Raw genomic sequence first — 26,237 nt, forward strand, 5'->3', positions numbered from 1 at the left:
AAAACTCTGTAATATCAGCAAATATCACTTGTAAGGCAAAATGGGGTTGTATACAAATGCATAAAGACTTGCTGGTAAATTTCAAAAATATTTTCTTAAAAATAGAATAGCTTTATTTTCTCAAATGGAGGAACTTATATTGTTGCATTGAAAAAACTTATTTTTCTAAGAAAGGACACCTATTTCGCTTTTCTTATAGTCACTCACATTTTGATAAAAACCCTTTCACTACTGTAACATTGCACACTTAGAAGCAGAAAGTACTTTCTGATAAACTACCATAGTAACTTCAAATTGCCACAAAAACCTGTGCCCTCAAATTCACTTAAAATAGATTATCCTGTAGGAATATTTTCATTAAGAGAATTACAGCAGCCAGCAGTCAGAACTTTTTATGTGACTATGGTTAATTTTCCCTTTTTTGTCTTTTCCTTATGTTTAATACAGCGTTTTGACAATTTTCTCCACTGAATAATTTTAGAAATCAGAAATTGCTTATGAAAACAGCCTGAGAGAGAAACATGTGAAGATATAATATGGTTCATGAAATAGTGTACTAGATTTCTTTGAAAACTTGTGTTTATTTGCATTAATGAAGGGACAAGGTTGCATATTCCAGATTAAAGAGCTATTAGGCTTACCATGTATATAAACATGCTATGTACAATGATATTTATAATCCTTCTTTTATTTTTCATAGACTTCAAAGTGTATCTCTCATAGAAACTGGAACAGGGTGAATCTGGAAAGCATGTTTCAGTTAATTAGCGAAAATGAAATTAGCATGAGATAACAAGACGAAGAGTTGAAATCGTTATTTTAAAAATAATGAAGTTACATGTCAGTGTATACATGCAAGATATTGCAAAGTGAACTGTTCCAGTTTACTTGGTTTTACAGCAACTTAATACGCTCTAAAATACTGTTTTAATGTATAATATCAGAAAATAGTAAATGCATGTATATTATTTTTAAGACCTTGATGGTATATTTCACATTCTTTAAACTTTACTCACGCTATAAATATATTTATAAATCAGTCAGTTCTTAAAGTAACTGAAAACTATAGCATGGAGGGATCATTTTTTATCTCATATGTCCATAATACTTGGTTATGTCCATTTTTTCCTGAAAACTATATCAAAAATTAAAGAGTAAATGGAGTATGTTGCTACCTCACACTATTACTCTTCACATACTACAGTTCATTATGGTTTACCAAAATGGAATTTACATTTGAAGATGGGTTAACTGAAATTAATTAGTAAGTGTGATTTAAGAGTTAAGCTTCAGAAATCCATGAACACTTAACCAATTTAGAGGGCAATACTGATTCTTCCTAAACTTTTATTAAAATTGTGCAACAGTATAAATGGATTTTTAGTAGGTTTGCATAGAAATAACACCACTTCACTGGTGTGATACATCTTTTCCAAAGGATGATGGCAGGTCTGTTTATATTCTTCACGTATATTCTTTTGTTGTTCATTTCCTCCTCCTCCTTCTTCTTTTCAATTTTTACGTGAAATAAACCACATTTATCATCTGGCTACCATAGTTCTAAAATAAGATCCAGTAGTAGTTTGAAGCACAGTGAATTGAACACTTTCTTCCCTTTTTAAAACATGACAGTGAGTGGCATTCTCTGTAGTCAAGCCATATGAACATGGTTAACCCCATCTAGAGACTTCTGTGAACTCAAAAGGCTCCAAATCCACAGTCAAGAACCTTGGTGACTTCACATAACTGCCACTTATGGCTGGAAGGGCGATAATATCTGCTTCACAAGTTTTCAAGCAGTTTCTCATCTGGTAGCTTCTTCAGATTGATTTGTTGTTTTTATTATTGCTTTTGACAATTATGCCTTCAAAAGTCCAAAGGTCGAATCATCATAGTTGTGGAACGTAAGGAGTAACTGGGCCCTTTGAAGTAGTGCCACTTAATCCCATTCAGTTTTCCATGGTTTTGTCCAGCAGTGTAGAACATTCCATTTAGATTGGATGGGCCACAAGCATCAAACCACCAGCCTGAAAAATTAGTTAATAATGAAAGAGAAAAGAAGGAGAAGAAACAATTAAAAGTAAATTAAACACGTGGAAATTAATGGCTCTAACCAAGGTGGAGTTTATACTTTTTATGGTCATTTGCAAATAAGAGGCATTCAATAAAAAAGCTTCTTGGTCATGGAATTTTTTAAAAAGATTTTATTTATTTATTCATGAGAGACAGAGAGAGAGAGGCAGAGACATAGACAGAGGGAGAAGCGGGCTCCCTCTGGGGAGCCCCATACAGGACTCGATCCCTGGTCTCAGGATCACACCTTGAGCTGAAGACAGACTCAACCGCTGAGCCACCCAAGTGTCCCATTGGTCATGGAAATGTTTTAAGTGACATCCAGTTTAGGCAATGTAGGAACAGAGAGAGGAATGCTTTCATGGAAATTCAAGCTTCAGTGTCACTCTAATGGGACTCATTTCCCATTGTAATGATAGAAAGCTTCTGGGCTTCATGATAAGATCTAATTCAGATCTAGATTTATATGCAGGATAAGTAAAATGCAGATACCCTGTGCATTCCACCTTCAGCCTGCTATTAGGAATACAACGATTATTAGTGAAGAAGTTCAGAAACTTAGACAACTGACATCTAAATAGAGTGAAAGAAATGTTTTCCATCTATTTCATAATTTTGCTGAGAACTGGTCCACAGCTGCTTCTGAAAGTAACTGGATACTGGACAATGACTATGACACACAAATTGAATTCGAATCACTGTGCTCTCTCTATTTTATAATAATTTGGGAAGTGTTCATCAATAGTAGCCAGATAAGTTCCTATATAGCAATATTTTTTCTTATGATTGTTCAAGTTCTTTCAAACCTAGTAAAAATAAAAGCAACTTGATGAGTCACATGGAGACCCTATGCTTGCATTTCTCTCTGTAAGGATAACTTAGTACTTTATTTTTTTAACGAATTAAGTTCTTAGGCTTTTAGATAAAACACAGTACTTTGTCTCCTGAAGTAACACTACTGAAATCTTTAGGGAGAGATTTATGCCAGAGACATTCTGGCATATTTTTGTTTGGATATAGTTGACCTCCCTCTGATTACAGAGTTATACCTAAGGGACTAATAGCTAAAGAAAGAGAAAGCTGTACAACTGATGTTTAACTGTAACACGAGCATCATCTTGCAGAAACTAGCAAAAGTTAAACAGGGAAAAGCTAGTTCTCATTTTTCAATTTTGGAAGATGAATACAGTAAAAGCATGTTTATAAAGTCATACTAGAGGCACAGCAAGCTGTATTAGTTACCAACTCATACTGGAGAATAATAAGGTATGCCTTGATGAATTTGGAAAGACTATTCAATGCCATTTTACCAACTGTATGCAAACAACACAGATGTTAATGCATTCAGAACATGAGGGACAAGAAGGTTCTTGTTTGGCAAGGAAGGATGAACATAAAACTCCACACTTTTTTTTTAAGATTAATTCCTTTACATTTTTTTGATAAGCATGACCAGTAAAAAATGTTACTTATATTACAAAAAGTATTCTGATATTAAGGAATTCATTTACCCTAAAGACTCTCAAAGGACAAAATGAAAATCCAACTTGATCACTCCAGTATTTTAACTTTCTCCCCCTTTTCTCTGACCTTCTTGAGGTACTCTTCCATCATGTTAATGAGCCTTTCATAGTCTTCCAAATATCCACTATGGTCTCCAAAGGAAATGCAGCTACTCTATTATTAAGAACTACTACAAATCATAGAATGATCCTCCAAGTTACATTAGGTATTCAGGGTAAAAGTGTGTGTTTTTGTTTGGTTTAGAGAAAGTCACAAGAGTTTTGGACGACTGTGGGAAGGCAGAGGTCTGCTGCCAACAGCAGCTTGGCAATAAAGGGCACAGGCTGAAGAATACATTCATTGGGAAATTTTTTATGAGTTTAGGAAAGAGACAAGAAGCAGTAGGAGCACGTAAGAGAATCCAATAAATTGATCTTGTGTGTTTTTCCTAATGAGTAGGGTAGGGTAATGTTTGTGGTTAGGGGAAGGCATTTTGGAGACACTGAGAGAGAAGACCATACTGCTGGGTCAGAGTTAACAAGAGAAATAGGAGCCTCAAGTTGAGAAAGTCTGAAGATCAAATCACATAGTCTTTTGTGAACAAGGGGTGAGCTCTCAGGAAATGAAGGTAAAGAAATAGGCAGTCTTGGTGCAAAGCGGAACAATGTTCACAGAAAACTTTAGAGTTTATTGTGTCTACTTGTCCATCATCAGATGAACAAGCAAAACATTCTCTAGGAATAGGAACCAATATTTAACCAGAGGAACCAGATCTATAAGGTTGAATGTTTAATCAAATATTACTTAGAGCCCTCATTCTGTAACTATGTTCTGCCAAACCATCGTGAGCATATGTTGGCAGCATAATGAAGCAAAGAAAAATCAAGAATCAATTCAACAAATATTAACCAACAGACAGATGTAGAGGTTGGTGTTGAATATAATAGAATTCCTGGTTTCCAGGAGTACACAGTTTTTTTGTGTAGGAGAGAGACAATAAATTGTTTAAAAATGAGATGATGGTTGTTAAATGGAGATGAACAAAATCTATGGAAACAGAAGCAGAAGATGCTGTCAATGGGTCCACAAGGTTTACTTTTTTACCACCTGAGCTGTGTTCTGAAGATCGATGTGAGCTCACTGAACAGAAGGAAATTCTGAACACAGTGTGTACTCTAAGAGAGTAGGAGAAAGTGTCTGCCAGCAGCCTGGCTTGGCTGGACTGCCACTAGGTAAGGGGTTGGAGAACATAGGGCAGCAAAATAGACAGAAGGAGAACACAGAGGTTTCTGTTTTATTTTTAGAAATTTTCTTGTGGGTAATGGATGGAGAGCCTGTAATGCACTAGACAAGAAACTAAAAAAATCACATGTGCTGACTGCACCAATTAATAACAAAGATACCAAGCAGTAATAGTTATAATAATATTTGATATGTATAAAATATTTAATATGCATCAGGAACTATGCTACAATTTTTATAAGCATTCTCTCATGTCTTCCCCCACCAAACAACCTCAGTTGATGTGGCAGGTATTGTAATAAAGACACTGATGTTCAAGAGTAAGGAGATTTTCCAAGGTCACACAATCACTTGTGATGTGGTTTATAATGTCTGATCAGCCATTTTCACAACATGGTTGTATGGATCAAATAAAATGACACATTGACTATTGAGACCAGTAAAACCATAAATAAGTGTTTATTGTAAGTTATCTAGGAAATGGGATAGAAGGTTTAGGGTAGGAACAAAAAGGATTCAATCTTGTGGGGCACCATAATGATTTAATAATGAAGACCAGATCATCAGTGCTAATATAGGTCTCCTCATTTGCTTGCTAGAGTTTATTAAAGCAATATGACAATAATTTGGACCCAAATGAGTACGGTCATACAATGTTTGCATTGTAGAGATAATGGCATTTAAGTACCTAATATGATTTGAACAAGTGTTTTCAATGATTTATCTTGACATCATGTGGAAACCAAAGACCTTAATGTCTTTGACTATCTTAAGACCAGTGGGCCAGGCACACTATTGCCTCTCATGGAACAAGCGACAATAATAAAGATGATGAACTAAGATGGCACAACACAAAATGAAAGGGCAATTATTTCTCTTGACAATTTTGGTCATAGTGTCCTTTGTAAAAAACTCTGAACATCAAGGTAGCAAAAATAGTTATTTGTGTGCAAGCAATAATTCTGTTTCCTCTGATACATGCAGTTAAACAACAAAGGAATTTCCACTTTCTAAATTTCTTTGAAAAAAAAATAAGCATGGCCGTTTCTCTTAAACAGAAATCCTGGAAAGACAAGTTTTTAAAGCATATTTATAGAAAGCCAGTGAAAGTAGTCCTGGTTATTCATATGTATGGCTTGGCATTTGTAGATAATCCTATGTGCTTGTGGTAATCAGCATATATACAAGTTTAGCATGCAGTCAAGGTGTTCGCCATGAACACACAGGCAGTATGTCTGGGGCTGCAGTTCCTCTCTGATAAGATACCAAATAGCTGAGGATATTATATGCCCTCTACAATCTTGGGGAAATATTAACTCTTTACTTTGTTCTGTATGTTCCGAGGAATAACAAATGAGCCACAAGCTAAAGAAGTTAATCTAGAAATGGCACTTTAGGCATAAAAGAACTCAGCGATGCAAGCAAAGGATGAGGAAACCAGCAGCTTCCATCTGCCGTTGGGACAACTGATAAAACGTCTCAAATGTTTTCAGATTGGCAACTGTGGAGATGTACGTTGCCAAGCATTTTTCTTCATAACCTGTAACCTCATGTATATTTTAATAAGAAATCTGAGATGCGTGTTTCTAATTCATTTACACTTAACTCATTAAAATTTAGTTTTGTACTAACTATCCCGGGCTATGCCGGCCTTTAAAAGTCATTCCAGTCTTTTATCTCTGAAGCAGAAAGCTCACACTTTATCACCAATAAATAAAACTTTGCCCAGAAAGTAGGAATTTGATTTTAAACTTTGCACTCAGGAAGTTCAAATTTATTTGAAAATCAGGAAACCTAACTCTCAAATTCTTCTGATCCTAAACAAAATGTCCTTCAACACTTACTTTCTTTGGTAAAACCACAGCAAAATGAAAAGATAGACCAGTTTTTATAGATTTCTTTCATTTTGTAATGCATGCATCCTAATCAGCAATGTGCAAGAGAACTTGCACAAAAAATCAGATTTGCCTCTTTTCTTGCTAAGAATGAGGCTGAACAAAACTGACTGGTGCCACTGTTATCGGTGGGATCGTTACGAAAAATTACCTACTGAGTTCATGTGTACAAAGTTGGCCAAATCCATTGCTAGCCTTAAGGAGCAGCTGCAAGGGTCTTGGGTGCATGCGGGAGGCAAAGGACCTTTCTCAGAGGTCTGCATTCCCTCTGTCATCTCATACTATATCCCCTTCAGGCCAAGGACTTGGCTTTTTTTCCTTTTTCTTCTCTTTGTTCCAAAGATGAAAAACGTTGTTGATTCTAGCCAGTAATCTTGAATTCACTGAAAACTTTTACTGCATGCTCTTACTGTCTCTTCCCTCCCTTGCACTTCATTTCACTTTTAATGTTTAAGTGAGGAAATCTTTGTGAACATGTGCTGCAAACAGTTAAACAGAGCTGTTGTCTCTGAAAGCCATTCATTTTAACAGAGGCAGTAGAGGGAGTGGATAAAGGGATGGTTTATCTAGAGGTTGTGTTCAAATCTTACCTGACACTGATTCTGTGACCTTCGGCAAATTATCTAACTTCTTTGTATCTCAGTTCTTGCCAAAGCATTATTGTGGCGCGAAGTTCAAAGGGTCTTTAGAAAGTGTCATGTAAGTTATTAAATAGAAATAATTTTGGATAATGCAAAAATGCCTGTTAATATGAGTGTAATAAATTTTCACTATATTATAGTAAAATAACACACAATTAAGTGATTTTTTTTCAGGCATTGTCAACTATTAACTTTTGGTGGCAGCCTTGCGCTTTAGGCCTCAGTCTGGTTCATTTTTTTTTTTTTTTTTCAAATTTACCTTTTGAAAGACATTTTCTGATACTCTGCTCTTTTTTCCCATAAGCAAAAACATTCTCCAGAAAATAGGAATATAATCCTAAACTTTGTACTTAGCACGTTCATATTTATTTGGAAGTCAGGAACCTAATGCTCAATTTTTTCCAATTCTGGAATTTAGTCTTTTGGGGTTTAGTTATTCTTAAAATTTAGTCCCACTCTTCATATTCATGAATTTCATGTGTGTGCCTGCAAATACATATAAATATGTATACTTCTGTATTTTCAATCCAAGTTCATGAACACATTAATACATTGATTTATTTTGTCTTTTCACAAAATTATCATTTGTGATTTTGCAATGCCCTTTCAGGGTCTGTGATAAAATATTCATTCATGCAACCAGTAATTTATTAATCACATACTATGTGCCAGGCACTGTGCTTGGCAACATACATTTTTGAGGAATAGGCTTATGGATTAGGTACTAAGTAAGAAATTATGCTCTGATATAAGGTAGTGCAATGTATATTTTTGTGGTCAACCTTAAATTATCCATATGGATCTTTTCTCTCAACATGTTTGCCTTAACACCTAGGGAATACGAATTATCTGACAAAGCTTAGTGTATTCTTCCTGGATTATTAAAAACTCTAAGATGATCATATTTTCTCAAAGATCTTGTCACTCAGCATCATCCACCAGTTGGAGAAGCTATTAAATTCTTTCATTTTCTGTCTTCTTCAAGATTATATAGCAAACCATATCAACCCTCTTCTGCAAGCATTTATCAACTCTCTGCTGTAGCATCTGGTAAGTTGTAGGGTGTACTAAGAAATTTATGTGTATGGCTTTATCCTGTCTTTTAGGGCTGAACTGAGAAATAGCCTTTGTTAGCTTTAGCAAAGTCTTGTCTGTCGGCTGACATAGTTTATGTGTGGGAAAAGAGATCGGAGTTTCTACCACAACAGATTCTTTCTGCAGAAGGTTAGGTCACAGTTTTACATAGCTTTTCTATTATACAGTAAATGTGGAAATTGTGTTGAAAGAAATGTAAGGTAAGGGAAGGAATGTAAAATAATACCACGTTTTGTTTTGTTTTGTTTTGTTAGCAATCATTAATAATTGTAGTTTCTAACAGACTTTTAAAAATACTTATTTGAAGAATGCTAATTTAATACCAAAGACTATGCTTTCTTTGAATGAAACATTCACTTTGAATCTAAAAGTTGTTCACTGTCTGAATTCCGGAGTCAGAGGTTTTTTGCATATTTGTTTTTATATACAAAAAATCCGTATAAACAAAAGCATGCATTGAATGAGATTACATTTCCATTTTCTTAATGTTAAATAGTAGATAAACTTTCATGTTTAAACGAAATTGATTCCTTTCTTTGGGCTCAGGAGGGCACACTAGGAACTGTCCTACAAGATTAAAATATTTTCTACAGTCATCTCTTAACTTTGTCCCTCCCACTACTGAAGCATACAGATTTTTCATAATATCCTTCATATTGGGAGAAACTTAAGGAGAAAACTTACAAATTTTCCTAAGGTCAATGGCATCACAGAGCAAAGACATTTCTGGCTTATAAATCTGTGCTGACAAATCACCTCTATTTAACGATTAATTAAAGGAGCAGTTGTCTAGAAGATGTATGTGGCAATTTTGACCTTGAAGTATATGCTTTGGTCCCAGAAGAAATATGTAACAAAACATGAAAATTATTCAATATTTAAATTGGATGGAGAAATCGCTGGCTTTCTGGTAAGGTAGGAACAAGTACATATATTTCTGGGAAAGGAAGTATAAAATATTGTGATATCTATTTCTATTGATACAAACGTGCTTTCTCAGCCTGCTATCCCTTCTCTACACTCTACAATGTACTATGAATTACAACCCATGCACTGAAAAGTAATATTGCACGTTTTCCCCTACTTTAGCCACAATGAGTACACAGAATAACAGAATCACTAAACCAGAAGAAAAGGTGGGACCCACACCTGCAGGAATATGCATAAATAAGTTCTTTTAGATAAATTGCCTTATATTCTCTTCTTGAAGATGTCCACAACTAGAAATGCACAATCCTCCCTGGCAGCATTTGATCCCTGAAGACTCCATCTCAAGTTACTTCCCCCTCCTCCCATAACTCCATCACATGTTATACTTTGTCTCTAAAACTGGTTGTGACATGAAATCATTTGTTGTTTACTCTTTTGTTGATGGTCTCCCTCAAATAGATGCGAGTTCTATTTTCTCTTGCTCATTTCTCTAAGAATAGTTGATCTTTAATGGTTATTTATTAAAAATATATTCCATTGATAGAAGGAAGTTAAGACGTTAGGATATTAGGAAAGAAGAAAGAAAGATCAAAATGTTCTACCTTATGGCTGGTTGAAATACCTTCTGCTTTCAATTAAGCTCATCTCCTGTTGTTCAGTCTTTGACAGATAAGAGTGGCAACGATACCACATTCTCCAACCAAAATCTCTCCACGTATTTGCACAAAACTATTTAGGACAGTTAGCAGGCAATCAATCTTACTTTACCTCTAATTTCTTTCAGAAGAAACAAAGGAAAAAATATACATAAATAAACAAGATAAAGCAAAGCTTTAATTGATGATGACAGAAAACGATGAATTATTAGTTTCAAAGAGTATAAAATCTTACTTCTTAAAAAAATCTTACTTCTTAAAAGAAACTATTTTAAATAGGCAGGAAGTTCAAATACAAATTTTAAAGAAAGAAAGGAAAAATCATTAGGTGAAGAAAATGATTCTAAGGGAAAAAATGACAGAATAAGTATTGGTGGTGGGGAGTAGCTAAGTAGAATATAAGTTCCAGGCAATACTCAAGTTACCTGGACTGTCATCGACATTCATCCTTATGTTCTCCAGTTCTTAGCTATCTAAATTCCACATTTTCGCTTTGCAGAGTGAACAGATTTGTAAGGCCTGGATTCTTTCAAAGGGATATTTGATAGGGTAATGGCGTTTATTACAAAAACACATTTACTTAGACGATTCCAGCCCAAGCAATAAGTGGAAATTTTCTCTCCCCAACATATGTGTTTATTGGTGAGTAAGAAGCAAGTCCAAGAATGATTATGGATGAAAGAACATGACAAAGTTCAATCATTTGAAGCAGAAATAAAATCATAAATCTGAGCAATGAAGTTTTCTCATCAACAACCAAGGGGTGCATTCTCCTCTTCGCTTTGCTCGATATTTTCATTATTATGACAGAAATAGGAACACATTGGAATGCTCTCCTAAGGCAAGATTTGAAAGATTTTACTGTTGGTCTTTCATGTGTTGCACTTATTTGGTAATAAAATTATCTGTAAAAATAGATGTGGAGAAATTGAAGCATATTTTAATATTAGAATGCGCAGGAAACTAGACAAAGTCCTTTGTTCTCTGTATAAACTTGCTGACAATTCCATTTGTGGGATCAAGGAGGCAATGAGAAGAAAAATTTTCTTTCAGGAAAAAGGTTTAAAACCTAACCTATGATTACCATTTTTTGAAAACATTCTAAATTTATAACAACTACATTAGAAGGAGAAGGACTTTCACCTATTTGATGAGGTTGAATGTCATAGCATTTTAAAGTTCAAGGAGAAGGATATGATAGAAGAAGAATCATAACAGATTGGCTTTGATAATACCAGTGCTGGTTTCATGCTGAAAAGATGCTGACGTAAGTGTGGTGGTCAATGGGATGTGATTTGGGAGTGTTAATAATGGAGGACATGGGGCTAGGGATAAAAGTGGAAAGATTTCTTCAAAATCACCTCTCCATATTCCTTCATGCTCTGTTAACTGATGAGAAAATGTCAACCTAATGATACATTTCATTGGCTTCAAAATTTGAAAGTGATTTCAAGATTTCAAGTGGTTACAAGATGCTCATTCATTGATTCATTCAGGTACCATATTTTTAATGGAGTTCCTATGTGCTGCATCTACTGCACCAGATGTTAAATACAAAATGGTGAGCATTAATTTGCTCTTATTTTCCTTATGTACAAGATAGAGATTAGAGTTCCTTTCCCTGCTTATCTCACAGAGCTGGTTTTGAGCTTAAGTAAGATAGTATAACCTATGCAATAACATATAATAATATATAATAATAATGATAGTAGTATCATGTTTTGGGAAGAAAAATAATCAGTTTCAAGAGTTTTTATCTTACTGCCATGAAAACATGTTCTGTTGTAGATTAATACAGAAGGAGAATCACAACAGCTAATGGTTGGAGTGACTGCTATTCCATGAAGAGAGTGAAAGAACACTAAAACTGTGAGAGCAGAAGCACTGGAAAGAAAGTTTCCTTTATAATTTTGTTTGGTGCCAACTCCTTCCTTGCCAGGGCTTAGAACATACTTGAGCTACATCACTTGCCATTGGGTTTTAGCTTAGTGTTTCTCAAACCCCAATTAGTCATGTATCAATGTCATAGATATTTCCTATTATCCATTTATAATTTTTATTAATATTTAATATTTTTCTTTAAATCAATAGTATGTTCTACATGAATGATTGTGACTACGTTAAAAATGCAAAGATTATATAATTCCTTTAAAGAAAAAAAACAGGACCACTTGCTATATATAAAACCCAATAAAATTAAAACAAAATCACTTTATTTAATTCTAGGTGGGTTCCATTGTCTAACCAAGGCCCTGAGCCTGAAGCCCAAGGTTCCTTCTTTGCTATGAAGGTTATTGAGTGATTATTGAGGAAGTGCTGAAAACAAATGTTATAGATATGCTAGCATCAAACTGAGAATTTCTCTTTGATGCAATCAGAAGGCTGGAAAGTTACTAAAAAGTTCAAAAAGGATTAACCTTCTTACTCAGTGATACAGTATTATTTAATGGTATTTCTTATACCAGCTCAAACCTCTTGCAGAAGTCAATATTCTATAATGCAAAGCCCTTGTGTAGCTGGTCTGAATTTTATGACTTTAGTTATAACGATATCTCTTTATGCTTCTTATTCCATTTCAATTGAATGGCCAATGAACTCTACTATAGAGTTTCAAAACACTTTGTAAGGAGGATTTTTTTTCTCTCCTTGTGTGGTGAATTCTCAAATTGTTATTCATTCCAGTATGGGTATCATTATGATTATTTAGAAGGCAGAATAACTGGCACTTTAAGAAGCTAAAGAATGTATTCAGAACCAAGCTTACTATGGTCCTTTTATAGACATTGGGGGAGGAGGCAAACTTATAAATATGCTAGCAACATCTTGCACAAGAACACATGGTAAATTAGTTGGCAGAACAAAATAATCTCTAAGGACTTGCTCTTAAGTTTCCTGACCAGAAGATCACAGTCCTTTCTCATATATAAGAAACTTCAAGCTTCAAACCAATGAAACATAACTTAGAGAACGGCCCCATAGGACTTACCTCCTGTTAGCATGAGGGCACATTTGCACATACAGTTGTCATTATCTGCATCTTTAGTGCTGAAATCAGCACCATGTAAGATCAGGCTGCTCTGTTTTCCTGCTGTCCCAGTGTGACCCTTTAAATACAACCTGAAGTTAAAGAAAAAGGGAAAAGATAAGCCATTCAACAGAGTAACAGAACCCAGAAGACCAGTTTGTTGAACGTTTGCCTTTTTCATCATTTTCTCCCTTCTTTGTACTCAGCCCTTCTAACTAACTACTATGAGATCGAAGGAAGGAAGGAAGGAAGGAAAGAGAAAGAAAGAAAGAAAGAAAGAAAGAAAGAAAGAAAGAAAGAAAGAAAGAAAGAAAGAAAACTCACAGATAGTAAAATTCTCTATGGCTTGTGTGCTTGGTGTTTATTTCACAATGCGTATTCAAATTCATATGGTTCTGTGATAGGGAAGGATTCACAAAAGGGAAATGGGTTTATTACCACAAGTACTAATCTCCAAAGAAAAAAATGTCTTGTAGAATGTCATTACAACATATAATTATGTTAATATAGAATAGTGATGATGTGATGAACATTATTCTTCATAGCAATGCTAGTAATAATTCTCATTGATTGAGGACTTGCTCTGCTGTGCCACTCTGCTAAATGCTTTCCAGTTATTATTTAATTTAATTTTATGTTAGATTTGTGATCTAGGCATCAACACACCAATTTTGCATGTCAAGATTTAGAGGAGATAAATAAGTTAAAATTTGGCAGTTTGACTTTAAAAATCCAAGTTTTTAATCATTATGCATTCTCTGAACAAATGTTTGTTGAACACATACTATATAACAGAAATTGTTCTAAGTATTTAAGATTTATCAGACAAAAGGCTATGCCCATAAGAGGCTTACCTTCTAGTAGTATCCCTAATATTAAGTTTAAAGGCCAACTGTTTAACCTCAAATATGCCGTTCTTCAAAGAACCTAACCTACCTTACTCTCTAAAAACATTTCTTATATAAAATTTACATTAAACTAGATTATAGGTTAACAGTTGCACTTACAGAAAATCATCTGGTTATTTATGGAAAAGGCCTTTTCATTAGGCCTAGGAATTTATATTCAGTTTCTATCTCATGTTACTTTCTGCTGATTGAAGAATTCTGGCCAGGAATTCAAAAACTAGTGGATAAATCACAACTGGTGCCTAATGTAGTTCTCTGATGTTTGGTCATTTCCTATTGATTCTATACGTTGTTTTCGTATCTGGGTACTTTGAACAAGTGCAAACTTGCTTGAGTCCCACAGTGGTTCCTCAGGGCTCAGAATAGCTAAACTAAGGTTGTCAGAGTGTCACTGATATTCAAGGTCTTCTCTGGTTGAAATTCTACCCTTCTTTCTAATTCTACCTAACATGGTTCCTCTTAGAAGTCTCATTCATCAAAATCCTCTAGCAATATTTCTTTCACATCCACATACCACTTCTGTACCAGAGTCTCATTTATGTATCTTATGCACCCACAATATAGTCTGTATGAGGGAGACACTACTAGGACCTGCACCAGTTCTGAACAAATTTTACATTATTATTAAACAGAAATAATACAGATCAATTAATATTTGGGTTTTTATTTTTTCACATATAGATTTGACTTGTGTTTGCACCTAAGTATATGCATAGATCCTCCCAGTGTTTTGTGAGGTCGATATTAGTTTTAGCAAATAACAATACTATTGTATGCTTGCACCAAAACATTTTACAGATACTCTGCAGAGATTTTTGAGTCAGAGTAAAATATACAATTAAGCCCTACTCAGGTTTTATTGTTTTCAATGATTAATAGAACCTGTAGTTAATAGTAGGTTGAAGGAAGCTTCTAAAGCTAAATTATCGTACACAAACTTGTATTTTAATACTCTGAGAGCAGGCTAAAAGTCACTGGTGATAGAGAATTGGAGAATTCTTTAAGTGTTGCAGGCAGCCCACATGTACATGTGTTTCATCAGAGGAAAGTAAAGGAGGAGGTTCCCAGTGGTAGCCTAGGACAAATTACTTGAGTGAATTCACAACCTTCTAGATTTGATCACTTTTCAGCCTTTCAGAGATAGACAAATACTCACAAAGCTAAGGGAGACTTTTGTCAGTTCTCCCTTCACAGTCAAAATAAGAACACTGTGGGTTCAGACTCATGGTCTTCTTAGAGAGAATTTCACACAGAAAGCCAAATTATAATTGGAAAGTTGCTTGTTTGGTGAACACAGAATCCATAGGGAGAAGAAGATGAATGATTCCAAAATTGAGTAGTTGTGACTCTGTAAGGATTAAATTTCTTGCTCCACTGGGACTGGGTGAGATTAGCCTACAGGTGTTCTCGGATGAGCCATGCTAATTCCAGCTCTGATTCTTGACTTCTCTATGATTGTGATGATTTTCTTTCTTTTTCTTCAAAAGGTAAGTCAATACCATTATCCCTATAGTCACTTTAAGCTCACTCATGGGGATAGAGATTCCAGAACACAATGATTTTTTGCACTGTTATTTGTAGGTAATTAAGAACAAATGTTCAGTTGATATTAAATGAGTAACTGCTATGTGCTGGATGTAGTTTATACTTTTATCCTTTCACAGGAGAATTAAAGTTTAAGCCTCATAGTTTACAATGATTTCTTTGTGTTACCATGGCAATTGGAATGCCCAATTATAAGTTTAGGAAGTAGAGAAAAGCAAAAAGAAGAAAATAAAAAGCAACCTAAATCTCACCTCTGAATATAACTATTCTTGACATCATGGTTTATACACATTTAGTCTTGTCTTTTTTTCTCCTCCAAATTGAAAATGTTGTCTATTTTAAATATATATGTACTATCTGATCAAATTCTTATAAAAATTTTGAACAATGCACATAAAGTTGCCCACAGGCCTGTCTTATCTGTTTAGAAGTATTCACTTATATTAGTTTTGCATCTTTCAAAACAGTTTGTCTTTACATATAAATACAATGAAAGTAAAATTATACTCTACATATTTCTTTATTTCATGCTTTCTATACATAATTTTATGATTTTTTTCATGCCATTTCTTATTCTTCTCCAACATAATTTGGAAGCTACTGTATGACAATACCATCAATTGTTACAAGTTTAAGAGTGCTTTCATATATCTTCAAATATATATGCAAGTATATAGAATGAGGTATAAAATAAACATCAACAATGTCTTTTCCTAATCTTTACCTCTATGACCTTCATTATTGCTATATGTTAGAGTCTGTAAAAGTAAAGACAAGACATTTTTCCAGATCCTTTTAATCAACATTAGAAGGGCAATCTTCTAGTTCTGGCAGCTTTTCTCTAGATTGCTACAGAATCCTTACAACTGGTCTCATCACCTTGAATCTTGCTCCTTCCCCTTTGTCCTAAAATCCACGCTCCATGTGGCTCATTCAAAAACCTGCATCTGGTTGGCTAAAAGAGATTTGGGGAGGAGTCATAGACCTGTCCCATTTCAAGCCCTTGCCTGGATCAGAACTCTCCCCGTCTATCTCGCAAAACGGAGGAGGTTTCAAATCTGAAAAAGTTACTCTGTCCCTTATTACAGGTGGGATAATATAGACTGAAGAACCTAATGTATGTAATGTGGGGACTTCACAGTTTTTGATTTTAAAAATGTCATTGTGGCCTGGGAGGTGGGGCAAGATGGCGGAAGAATAGGGTCCCCAAGTCACCTGTCCCCACCAAAAATGTGCATCCTATTATTCCTCTGTTCTGGTTAAAATCCCTCATTTGTTTTCCCAACAGCTGAAAGACTGTAAATTCCTTATTGTGGTTTACAAGGACTTTAAACATCTTACCCTCCTCTACTTCTTCCCACACTGCCCAAACCCCCACACCTCTCACTGCTTATTTCCTGTCCATGTACATAAAACTCCAGCCTAATCAATTACTTGTTCCCTCAAAGCAACACACTCTCATTTCTCTGTATATCTGCACGTGCTGTCCCCATTCCTGGAAGGCCCAATGTACAATATATACATATTAAACCATTGTGTTGCATGCTTGAAAATTAATATAATGTTATATGTTAATTATATCTCAGTGAAAAAGAAATGAAAGTAGAAAGGACCAATATTTAGAGAGTTTTCATTGTACAAAACTGAGTAGAACTTGGAATTTATATATAGTAGTATTCATCTCCCCTGAGTCTATATACTTAGTATGTCACAGGGGAGCTACTTATGCTCTTCTAAAGTAGAGGTACCAATGGACAGTCATTTTCTTGCCCTTGGAAATAGAGATGGTGTTTCACAAAAAAATAATTTTTCTCACCACAATTTTAAGAAAGTTACAAATGAGGACAACTATGCTTCTGTGGAATCCCATAAGGATTCTGGGAGCAACTGTGTAGTTAACGATAGGTCATCTGAATAGTTCAGGGGCTCATTCCTTCTTAGTATTTAGCTAGTACAGAGTAGGAGTCATTGACCCAAAGCCAACAATTTTAGCTGGTTATTTGATAAAGGCAAACAAAGAGCTGGACATTCACTAATGCCAAGTATTTTTTCTAATTAGATAAGAAAACTTATTTGAATTGAGGCTCAAGTGTAATCTTTAGGTGGTTCTTTTAAACAGTGGTTCTGCCTAATTTCTAATGTCTTTATGTATAATTAGCTATTTATGGCTTTCTATATTCTGCTAATGAAACTTTACTTTACAAAAGAAAAGTTGATACAAGAAGGGCCAAAGTCAGCCATGTATCTGAACATGGTGAAAGGAAACCTGAAGTGTGAGTCATTAGAGAGAATACTCCCCCAAAATAATACCATGGGAATCCTGGACATCTATTTCTTGTGTTCAGGCAGTGTAGATGTGGCTTGCAAGAAGGATGGATGATGTGTTACAAGATAAAAACAAAACATTATTCCAGAGTAAAGTATTTGGCTTAAGGATAAAAATATGAAGATAGATAGAAAGAAAGAAAGAAAGAAAGAAAGAAAGAAGAAAAAGTAAAAGAAACCCCCCCCACCAAAATAACACAAAAACTCCAAAGAATATGATTAGATGTGATAAAAAAAAAAAAAGGCAGCCACAAAGTAAAATCATGGTATTCATCCTTTTAAACCCATCTTTTCATTATTAATGAGGAAAAACCCCACATTTCTTAGCACAATTTGGTCAGAGGCTGTAAGAATGTCAGCATTAGGATTTTTTTCAATTAGCATTTTAAAGAAAAATGAAACAGATAAATGCATATTGAAACTGGTCCTGATTCCCTAGTCATCTAAGATGATTCTCTAGTAATCCTCAATGAAAATATAGTTATCCCTTTCCTTTCAGTTATAGAAATTTATATAACTGGAAAGGCTAAATCATATTTCTTAATAAATATAGGACAATAGTGAGTTCCATTATGAAAGAACAGGCTTCAAAATATACCCATGAATCACACAAGTGATTCTGTAACTTCTTTAAAATAGGCAGTCCAGGGTCATGAGTCTGGTTTCTCACAAATTTTGTCCACTTAGGAAACTGCCATATTTCTCACCATTTTTATATCTTTACTGTATTCAGGGAACCAAGAGTCTCTTTCATTACTCAAAGCAGTGGGAATTTTATGGATGACAAATTGAAGTTTGGCCTTGGCTCTTTTAAGCAGTAGAAAGACTCTCAGATATCTGAACTCTAAGGTCTTTCAAACTGACAAGCTTGAGGAGATCTTATGCAGCAGATTTCCATTCTGGCTCTGAGCTCTCTCCCTGCCACCATATGGAACTAGTTTGTCTTTCTCACAATCACTTGAAGAAAAGACAAAATGACCCCCATGGTTTTCTTTCAAAGCCTGGTAGCAATGACTCAATCGGACAGGGTTTCCCAACACTGTTGTCTCTTGGTTGCTGCTACTCCAGGGTTGACTCTGCTTTTAACACTCTCTCTTCCTTACCAAAAGAGCTGGGTACCATTAGCAAAGGGGGCTAGCAGAACATGTCTTTTAGAACTGAGTTTAAATGACACAGGTGGAATCTTCCGCTAAGAGTAAAGATAATTTTCTCTTGTCAAACCACATATACAGCAAAGAATGTTTTAGACTTTTAGCAAGATTATGCATTTGTTTGGTGCTATAAAGACATCACTGGAGAGTATACAAATATTAGTACTGTTGGAAAGAGGTTAAGAGAAAAATTCAAGAGATGCTAAACTGCTAAGAATATTTAGTGGAAGAGATTAGCTTTGGAGGCTGTGGAGGACATGGGCTTTTAGAGAGGGATAAAGAAGATATTTTCAGTAAAGGGGTTGTGAAGTCCATAACACAATTAAGTTTTGAGATTAATCTAACATAAAAAAAAACAGATAAGAAAGGAAAGGGTTTCTGTCCATCATTTGAGTGTGCTGGGAATGTTAAATGAAAAGACAGACAATGAACTTATTTGGATACTAAGCATTTAAGATAGATTTTATTCCTTTTATTACATTAATATTTGAAGCTGAAATTCTTTATGTTTAAAATGCCCTGTTCGTTAAGCATGTAGAGTTCTAGAGGAACTACTAAGACTGGAAGCCTACAGATAAAGGAAAGAATATAAATTTATCTTAGCACAAGGAGAGACTTGAGTCCTAATTAGACTTTACTAATATAAAAAAATTAGCTAGATAATTAGACTTTGCTAATATAGTAAAATTATCTCTAGCTAAATAATATTTTCTATTTTTTAAAAATTGGAATGACATTTTTGACAAAAACATTTTATTCTCTGTAGTTCAGGATTGTCTGAGTGTATCTCGTTGTTTTAAAGGAACAGAACTTTACTGATTTAGTACCTTTCTTTCTCCCTATCTTCACAAGTCCAAAATGAACCATCCTTCAAGACAAGCCCAAATTTTTATATAGGAAGCCTCCTCTCTTTCTTCTTACTTGTCATTGCACAGATAAATTGCTTCTTTTGTGGCACATCTCATTTTGCCTACTGTAGCATTATTATTTATATATGTGTTTTTTCTTTCTTACCATATTGTAAACTCCTAATGAGTATCTCAGCCATCACTGTAAACTCCATATATTATATACATAACAGATATCCAATAAAATTTATTGAATCAATGTGAATGAAGAGTTAAAATTTAGAATTTAAGTTTTACTCATCTCCAGAGATGGCTTATATGTACTACCATTTTAACTCTATAATTATGTTTCACAATTCAAGCCCCAGGGACATTTACTTTCTTATTTGAAATCAGAAAGGTCTACACTTTTTGAACCCAGATGCCGGAATCCTTTAGTTCAAATGCTTTAGTTCAAATCCTTTAGTTCAAATGCTTATTCCTTAGAAATTAAAATTCTGATCTTTTGAAAATCCTAAGTTTCTCTTGCCATATAATAGGGTGCTTTATTGGCTGAACCCAGAATGTGATCTCCTTTCCCTTTCTTTACCCATAATTGATACTGGGAAAATTCTCTGAAAACAGCACCCAAGGCAACTCATCCTGTAACTCTCATCCTTCCTCCCCAAAAGCTTGCTTCATCCCGTCCAATCTTCCTGAATTGGTGTCCTTTGTCCTTTGCTCATTGAGCAATCAGGAAATTTCTTTATATTAAACTAATAGCTATGCTAAGAAGGGTGCATTATCTTATTTGCTTCTTAAGCCTTAGATGACCTGAGGTAGACATGATATTCATTTTTTAACACATTTAGTGGAAGATGTGCAAGTGTGAAAAATGCTTGAGATAGTGATGGTCATGGGAATCTTTGCTGTGATTAAGATAAAATCCAGTTATGGAAAACCTCAGCTCAGAAAATCCAGTTTTATTTATTCTCTGATTCTGACTGTTTTATATATTGATTTTTATTATACATGCATAAATTTCACAGGAATTTTCCATCTGTTTGTTTCCAGTCTACATTTTAATGTCTCTCCCCTGATTTACAAATATTAATATAATAAAGAACTTTGTAAAATTGAGTTTATCAACCACCGAGGTCTTCTCAAGCTCTTGATGCTGGAAGCATTGCTACCAGCTATCCCAGTTTCAAACTCAAGTAAAATATAGTTTTCAATGTTTCTCTATGACATGAAGATTGCCTGTGTTCAAAACTCATGAGAAATGCTTCCTCTAAAGAAAACCGAGAATTCACATACTGTTATTTCTGTGCCTTTGCAAAGTGCTGAGAGAATACACTCTATTCTGTTAATGTAAAAATAATTTTCATGAAATCTGTGGCAATGAAACAATACTTCCCAAAGTTTAGAAATACACACTGTACTAATTCCCTAGTTTTAGTTCTAAATAAAACAAAGTCTTCCAGTATTCCTCCTCTTTTCTAGGAATACATAAAAAAAATTGAGTGCCAAAATCAATCACATGGCACCAAGACCTCTGTAAAAAAATACAAACAGTCCCTTAAACATATTTCAATTCCCTTGGCATCACATGTGGCTGACAGAGTCAGCTCCAAATGAGTAGCTCACTGATTGGACACCATTCTGGTGCCTTAAAAACCAGGCCATCTCAGAGAGTTTATGGTTTTGCTTTTTTACCAAAAATTAAGTCAAGGCTTTGTTAAACTTGTGATTGAAACTGGTGACTTTTTAGTATAAGCAAGTTCAAGGGAGGTAGGTTTGTTCTCATTTTAATTTCTATTTAAACAGCAGCAAGAACGTTCTTTCCAGCATCCCCTAGGGGAAGACAGAGAGAGGGTAAAGGGTGAGCAGAATGTTGAAAACCATTGAGAGGCATTGTCTGAGGTTTTTTTGCAAAAAGGAAATACTTTCTCTTGTTGTACTTGGATAATGTGTTGCTATAAGTTCTGCAAATAAGACTCTAGTGTGCAAGCAGATTTTTCTGTTGACCAAAATCATCAGTGTGCTTGTTTCTCTTCAAAATTAGTATGAGATAGTGTCCAAACTCCTTATCATGGAACATGGTCCTCCATTTTCTGTATCACAGTGAAAACTCCCCCATATAGGGTGCTGTCTAACTAAGGCAGGTTCTGTTCCACTTCTGGGTCTTTGTCCACATTGTTCCTCTGGCTGGAACCTCAAGACCTTTCTCCTTTTGCCATCATCCTCCATACTTGCCTCATGAGCACCTACTCATATTTCACAAATTCCCAAGGACTTCCTCCATGAAGCCTTTCCTGGTCTCCTTCAATCTCCTTCAATGTATCCCATCCATCCTCAACCCCAGCTAAATAGACCACTTTTCTTTACTGTCCAACTAGAGCCTAATTCCAATTATTCTTACCCAAGGGCTTTGAGGGTGGAGCTGAATCACACAGAAATATAAGCAAAATTTAGTTGCTTTTTTTCCCAGTTATTCTAGGGATAGGATCCATAGTGCTATCACCTTTTTAAAAGGTTCATAATTCTTTGATTTAAAAAAAAAAAAATGTTGGGCAGCCCGGGTGGCTCAGCTATTTAGCACCGCCTTCAGCTCAGGGTGTGGTCCCAAAGTCCCGGGATCCAGTCCCACATCAGGCTCCCTGCATGGAGCCTGCTTTTCCCTCTGTCTCTCTCTCTGTCTCTCTCTCTCTCTGTGTTTTTCATGAATAAATAAATTAAAAATCTTAAAAAAAAAGAAATTCTAAAACATTCTGCAGCGGGCAACTTTTGTTTTAAGCCAACTATGATCACATTTTCTACTGTCTTCTAAACTATGAGCACACAAAACCAAAAAGCATGGTGTCTCCTTTTTGAGTCATTAAAGTGTTAGTTCTGCATCAGCATTACCTGGGTGTAGTTGGTAAACTGAGATATCTAGATCCTATTCCAAGATCATAACCTCTGGATATAAAATCCAGAAATCTGCACTTTAAACAAACACCCTAGTTGAATATATGTTTGCAAACAACTGAATAGTATCAGGGAGATATTAGCAACATGATAAATAGACAAATAAATAAATGCAGATCTGATTTCAAAATAATTATAACACTTTTAAGAGAGTAATTTCAGTGAAGTCATGTAGATAAAAGCAAAACTATATCTAGTTAAGAAATAAAATAATTACGGATATTAGACATCTACATGTTTAAAATTATTTTTTTCATTTTTAAAAAATATTTTATTTATTTATTTGAGACACACACAGAGAGAGAACAGTGGGACGGACAGAGGGAAAGGGAAAGAACAAATCCCAAGCAAGCCCTGGAGCTTGCTTGCTCCTGGAGCATGGAGCCTGCTGTGGGGCTTCATCTCAGGACCCTGAAATCATGACCTGAGCCAAAACCAAGAATCAGACACTTAACTGGTTGAGCCACCCAGGTACCCTTAACATTGTTTTTTAACAAGCCAAGGAAATACTGACTTAAGGCTTCTCATAATCAGTAGATCTTCTAGATTAGGAGATGCCAAAGAAGCATACAACAATACAACATTCAGATGTAATTCTTCTGCTAAGAACACAAAGTATATTTTAAAAGTCAAGTTATAAATAGATACAAACTATTCATTTGATCTTTAATCACATCTATTATTTTAAAGCAGAGTTCATTGAAATAATTATTTTATAACAATTATGTGACCTCCAAATTTTTATATAATGACTTCTGTTTTAAGAGATTTTAATTTATTTATTCCTGAGAGACACAGAGAGAGGCAGAGACAATGGCAGAGGGAGAAGCAGGCTCCCCATGGGATGCTTGTGGCGAAACTCGATCCCAGGACCCTGGAAATATGCGCTCAGCTCAAGGCAGATGCTCAACTACTGAGCCACACAGGTGCCCCTTATATAATGACTTTTGATCTTCATATTTAGAAAATTCTACCACTGATTATAAGGGCATACAAGGGAAAGGAAGTTGTTTTTCATTGACAGCCTAAAAATGAATAAAGCTAAAATCATTCTTTATACAGCTATTGAGTTGAACTCCTTACTGAGCCACATAATAAGAGTACTTTTGATTCTTTCACTAGAATAAGCAGACCAGCATAAACACTGGCATTTGTGATGTTAGCACTAAGAGTCATATCCGAGCACTTTGCAAATATTTTAAATGTCTGGCTAAATGTTTTATTTAATATTAAAGTTGAAGGTTATGATGCTACTATTAACACAGGATTTCTAGTTGATGCATTTAATATTGATACTTATTGATACTTGCCATAATTATTTCAAATGGTTTTATGGTGTTTATGATTGAAATGGGTAAAGGCCCTTGTAAAAGAAATAAATCATCTAGAGAGAAAAACTATTGTATAAGCTACAGGGTAATAAATGTTTTATATTGTCACTGTGACAATTTCAAAATTTCTACTCAAAAAGTGTAATTAAAATCTTGTAATTTTCATTAAGCTCTCAGTTATTCATCCATGAGTCCTAAAAATCAAGGTTTACTGTCACCTAGTGGCAGTTATCAAAATTGTAGGCAGAGAAAGCTGTTCTTGTAGCCCACAAACTAGTTATGAGTGACAACAACGTAGCATCCTTTTCCAAGATCAGTCGGCTGAGGGAACAAGGTATGTTGTCTATTTTATTAATATTTTATTTCATTTGTTTGGCATCATACAAAATGGAAATTCTTGAATATCATTTGCAGGTAAAGAAAAAAAAAAGAAGAGCTTGGAGTTGAATAGATCAGGGAAATAAATGAATCTTACTCCAGCAAAAATCCAAAAAACTAAAGGACATTGTACTTTATAAAAGCCTTACATAGAAAATGGCATATGCTGCCTTTCTAAAACATAAACATCTGAGGGAAGGAATTTTGACTTGTTGGTCTCTGAATTTCCAGCATCTAGATCAACAATTGCCATATAGTAACCAGCTGTGTCTTTTGAATAAACAACAACAACAAAATCTTTGTTTATATGTTTTTCATATATTCATTAGAAAGTGATTCCTTTCTGAGCATATGTCAAACAATTTGGAGAGATCCTTGCCCTCTTAAAGGCAGCAATCTAGGGAATAGCCAAATAATAGTCAGTTACAACCCAGTGTAATAAGGACTCTGATAAAGATCTGCACAGGGCAACGTGACAGCAGAAAGAAAAGAGTTTTTATCTAACCTAAAAAGCAGAATGCTTCAGATCCAGCTAAGACCTAAAGGATAATGAAAATCAAGTCAGCCATAGAGATTTGAAGCTCCTGAAGAATAGGGGTTGAGTTCTGTAGATCTCATTTCACTCATAATTCCTTGCACATTGTTGTTTATATTTATTGAATAAAACTGATGAAAACACTGAGTAAAAGAAATTGACTGAAATATGAGAAAAGACCATTTCAAATGGGCTGCCTCAGATGCTATCACCAATTGTCAGTGCTAAGTCTCTCTCATATTACTAGTTGTCTCTCTGTCCTCTTTGCTTTTAGCATCATGTGCTGTCCCTACCCGCATATAACCTGTGCTAAGCAATAGCTAACCACATGCCATAACACCTAACCACATGCCTTACAAGTCATACCAGGTCTTATTTATGGGGCTTTATATATGCTGTTCCTTCTTCCACCTTCAATTTTGAACTCTTCCTCCAGTTAATTTCAATTTGCCTGCCATCTTTTGTCAACTTAAGCCATCCCTTGGAAGCCTTCTCAGCTTCCCAAATCAGTTAGATCCCCTTACTCATGCCATACTTCACGAGTGAACAAATAAATAAGTGCAGATCTGATTCATGGTATTGTAATTGCCTGTTTGTCTATGATCCAACCCTTCCCCATGCTTACACACATATATGACTCTATTGAAATCTCTGTGGCTATTTTATCCTAGGATAGCACATAATGTAACATAACAAATATTTCATTCCTTGAACACAGAGCCTTCATCTTTTCAGTGGTGGACAGTGCTAGGAGGACGCCACAGATGTCACAGGACAGCTCCCAAACTATTTCCTGGAGGCAGTGCTAGCTGATTCTAGCAATCTTTGCCCACCTCTAAGTTTCTAGAACAGCAGTTGTTTTAATCCCAGCATTACTTATTCTGAAGCAGGAATCCTCCGGGAATCTTTAGACCTAACAGGACTGGGGCATCTATTTTGTTGGCTTAGAAAAATCCAGGACTCTAGAGACTGCTTTAAAATAAAGAGATTTTCCTAAACCTTAGAAGATCTAAGAGGTATAAAGTGACTTTGTAAGATCATGCCTTTCTCCTTTTGAATATTTTGTCTCAGTCAGAGTATAAAATACAAATTTTGTTGAACAAAACAATTCTTTCTCTGTTTTAGGAAGTAACTGCAACAAAAATCATAGTCTATATAAAGTAATATAACTCACACATTGGAGAAATTGTTTGAAAATACAAATAAA

The 26,237-nt window shown here is 35.0% G+C and overlaps 1 protein-coding gene across 5 annotated transcripts in view; it reads right to left on the bottom strand.

The window, feature by feature from the left end:
- Positions 1–611: 611 nt before the first annotated feature.
- The window catches only part of ANGPT1 (angiopoietin 1), a 242,052-nt gene continuing 216,426 nt past the window's right edge, over positions 612–26,237 (bottom strand). For 4 of the 5 annotated variants that reach the window (XM_055313861.1, XM_055313860.1, XM_055313863.1 and 1 more), the window contains exons 8-9: positions 13,022–13,152; positions 612–2,027 (exon numbers count right to left, since the gene is read on the bottom strand). In XM_055313861.1, the coding sequence (XP_055169836.1) occupies positions 1,867–2,027; positions 13,022–13,152 (292 nt within the window). In that variant the 3' untranslated portion in view covers positions 612–1,866. Of the gene's footprint in view, positions 2,028–10,813; positions 10,941–13,021; positions 13,153–26,237 lie in introns of those variants that run through there. The other variant, XM_055313862.1, reaches the window with a different exon arrangement.

Source organism: Nyctereutes procyonoides, unplaced genomic scaffold (assembly GCF_905146905.1).
Source record: "Nyctereutes procyonoides isolate TBG_1078 unplaced genomic scaffold, NYPRO_anot_genome, whole genome shotgun sequence".
Classification (NCBI taxonomy): domain Eukaryota; kingdom Metazoa; phylum Chordata; class Mammalia; order Carnivora; family Canidae; genus Nyctereutes; species Nyctereutes procyonoides.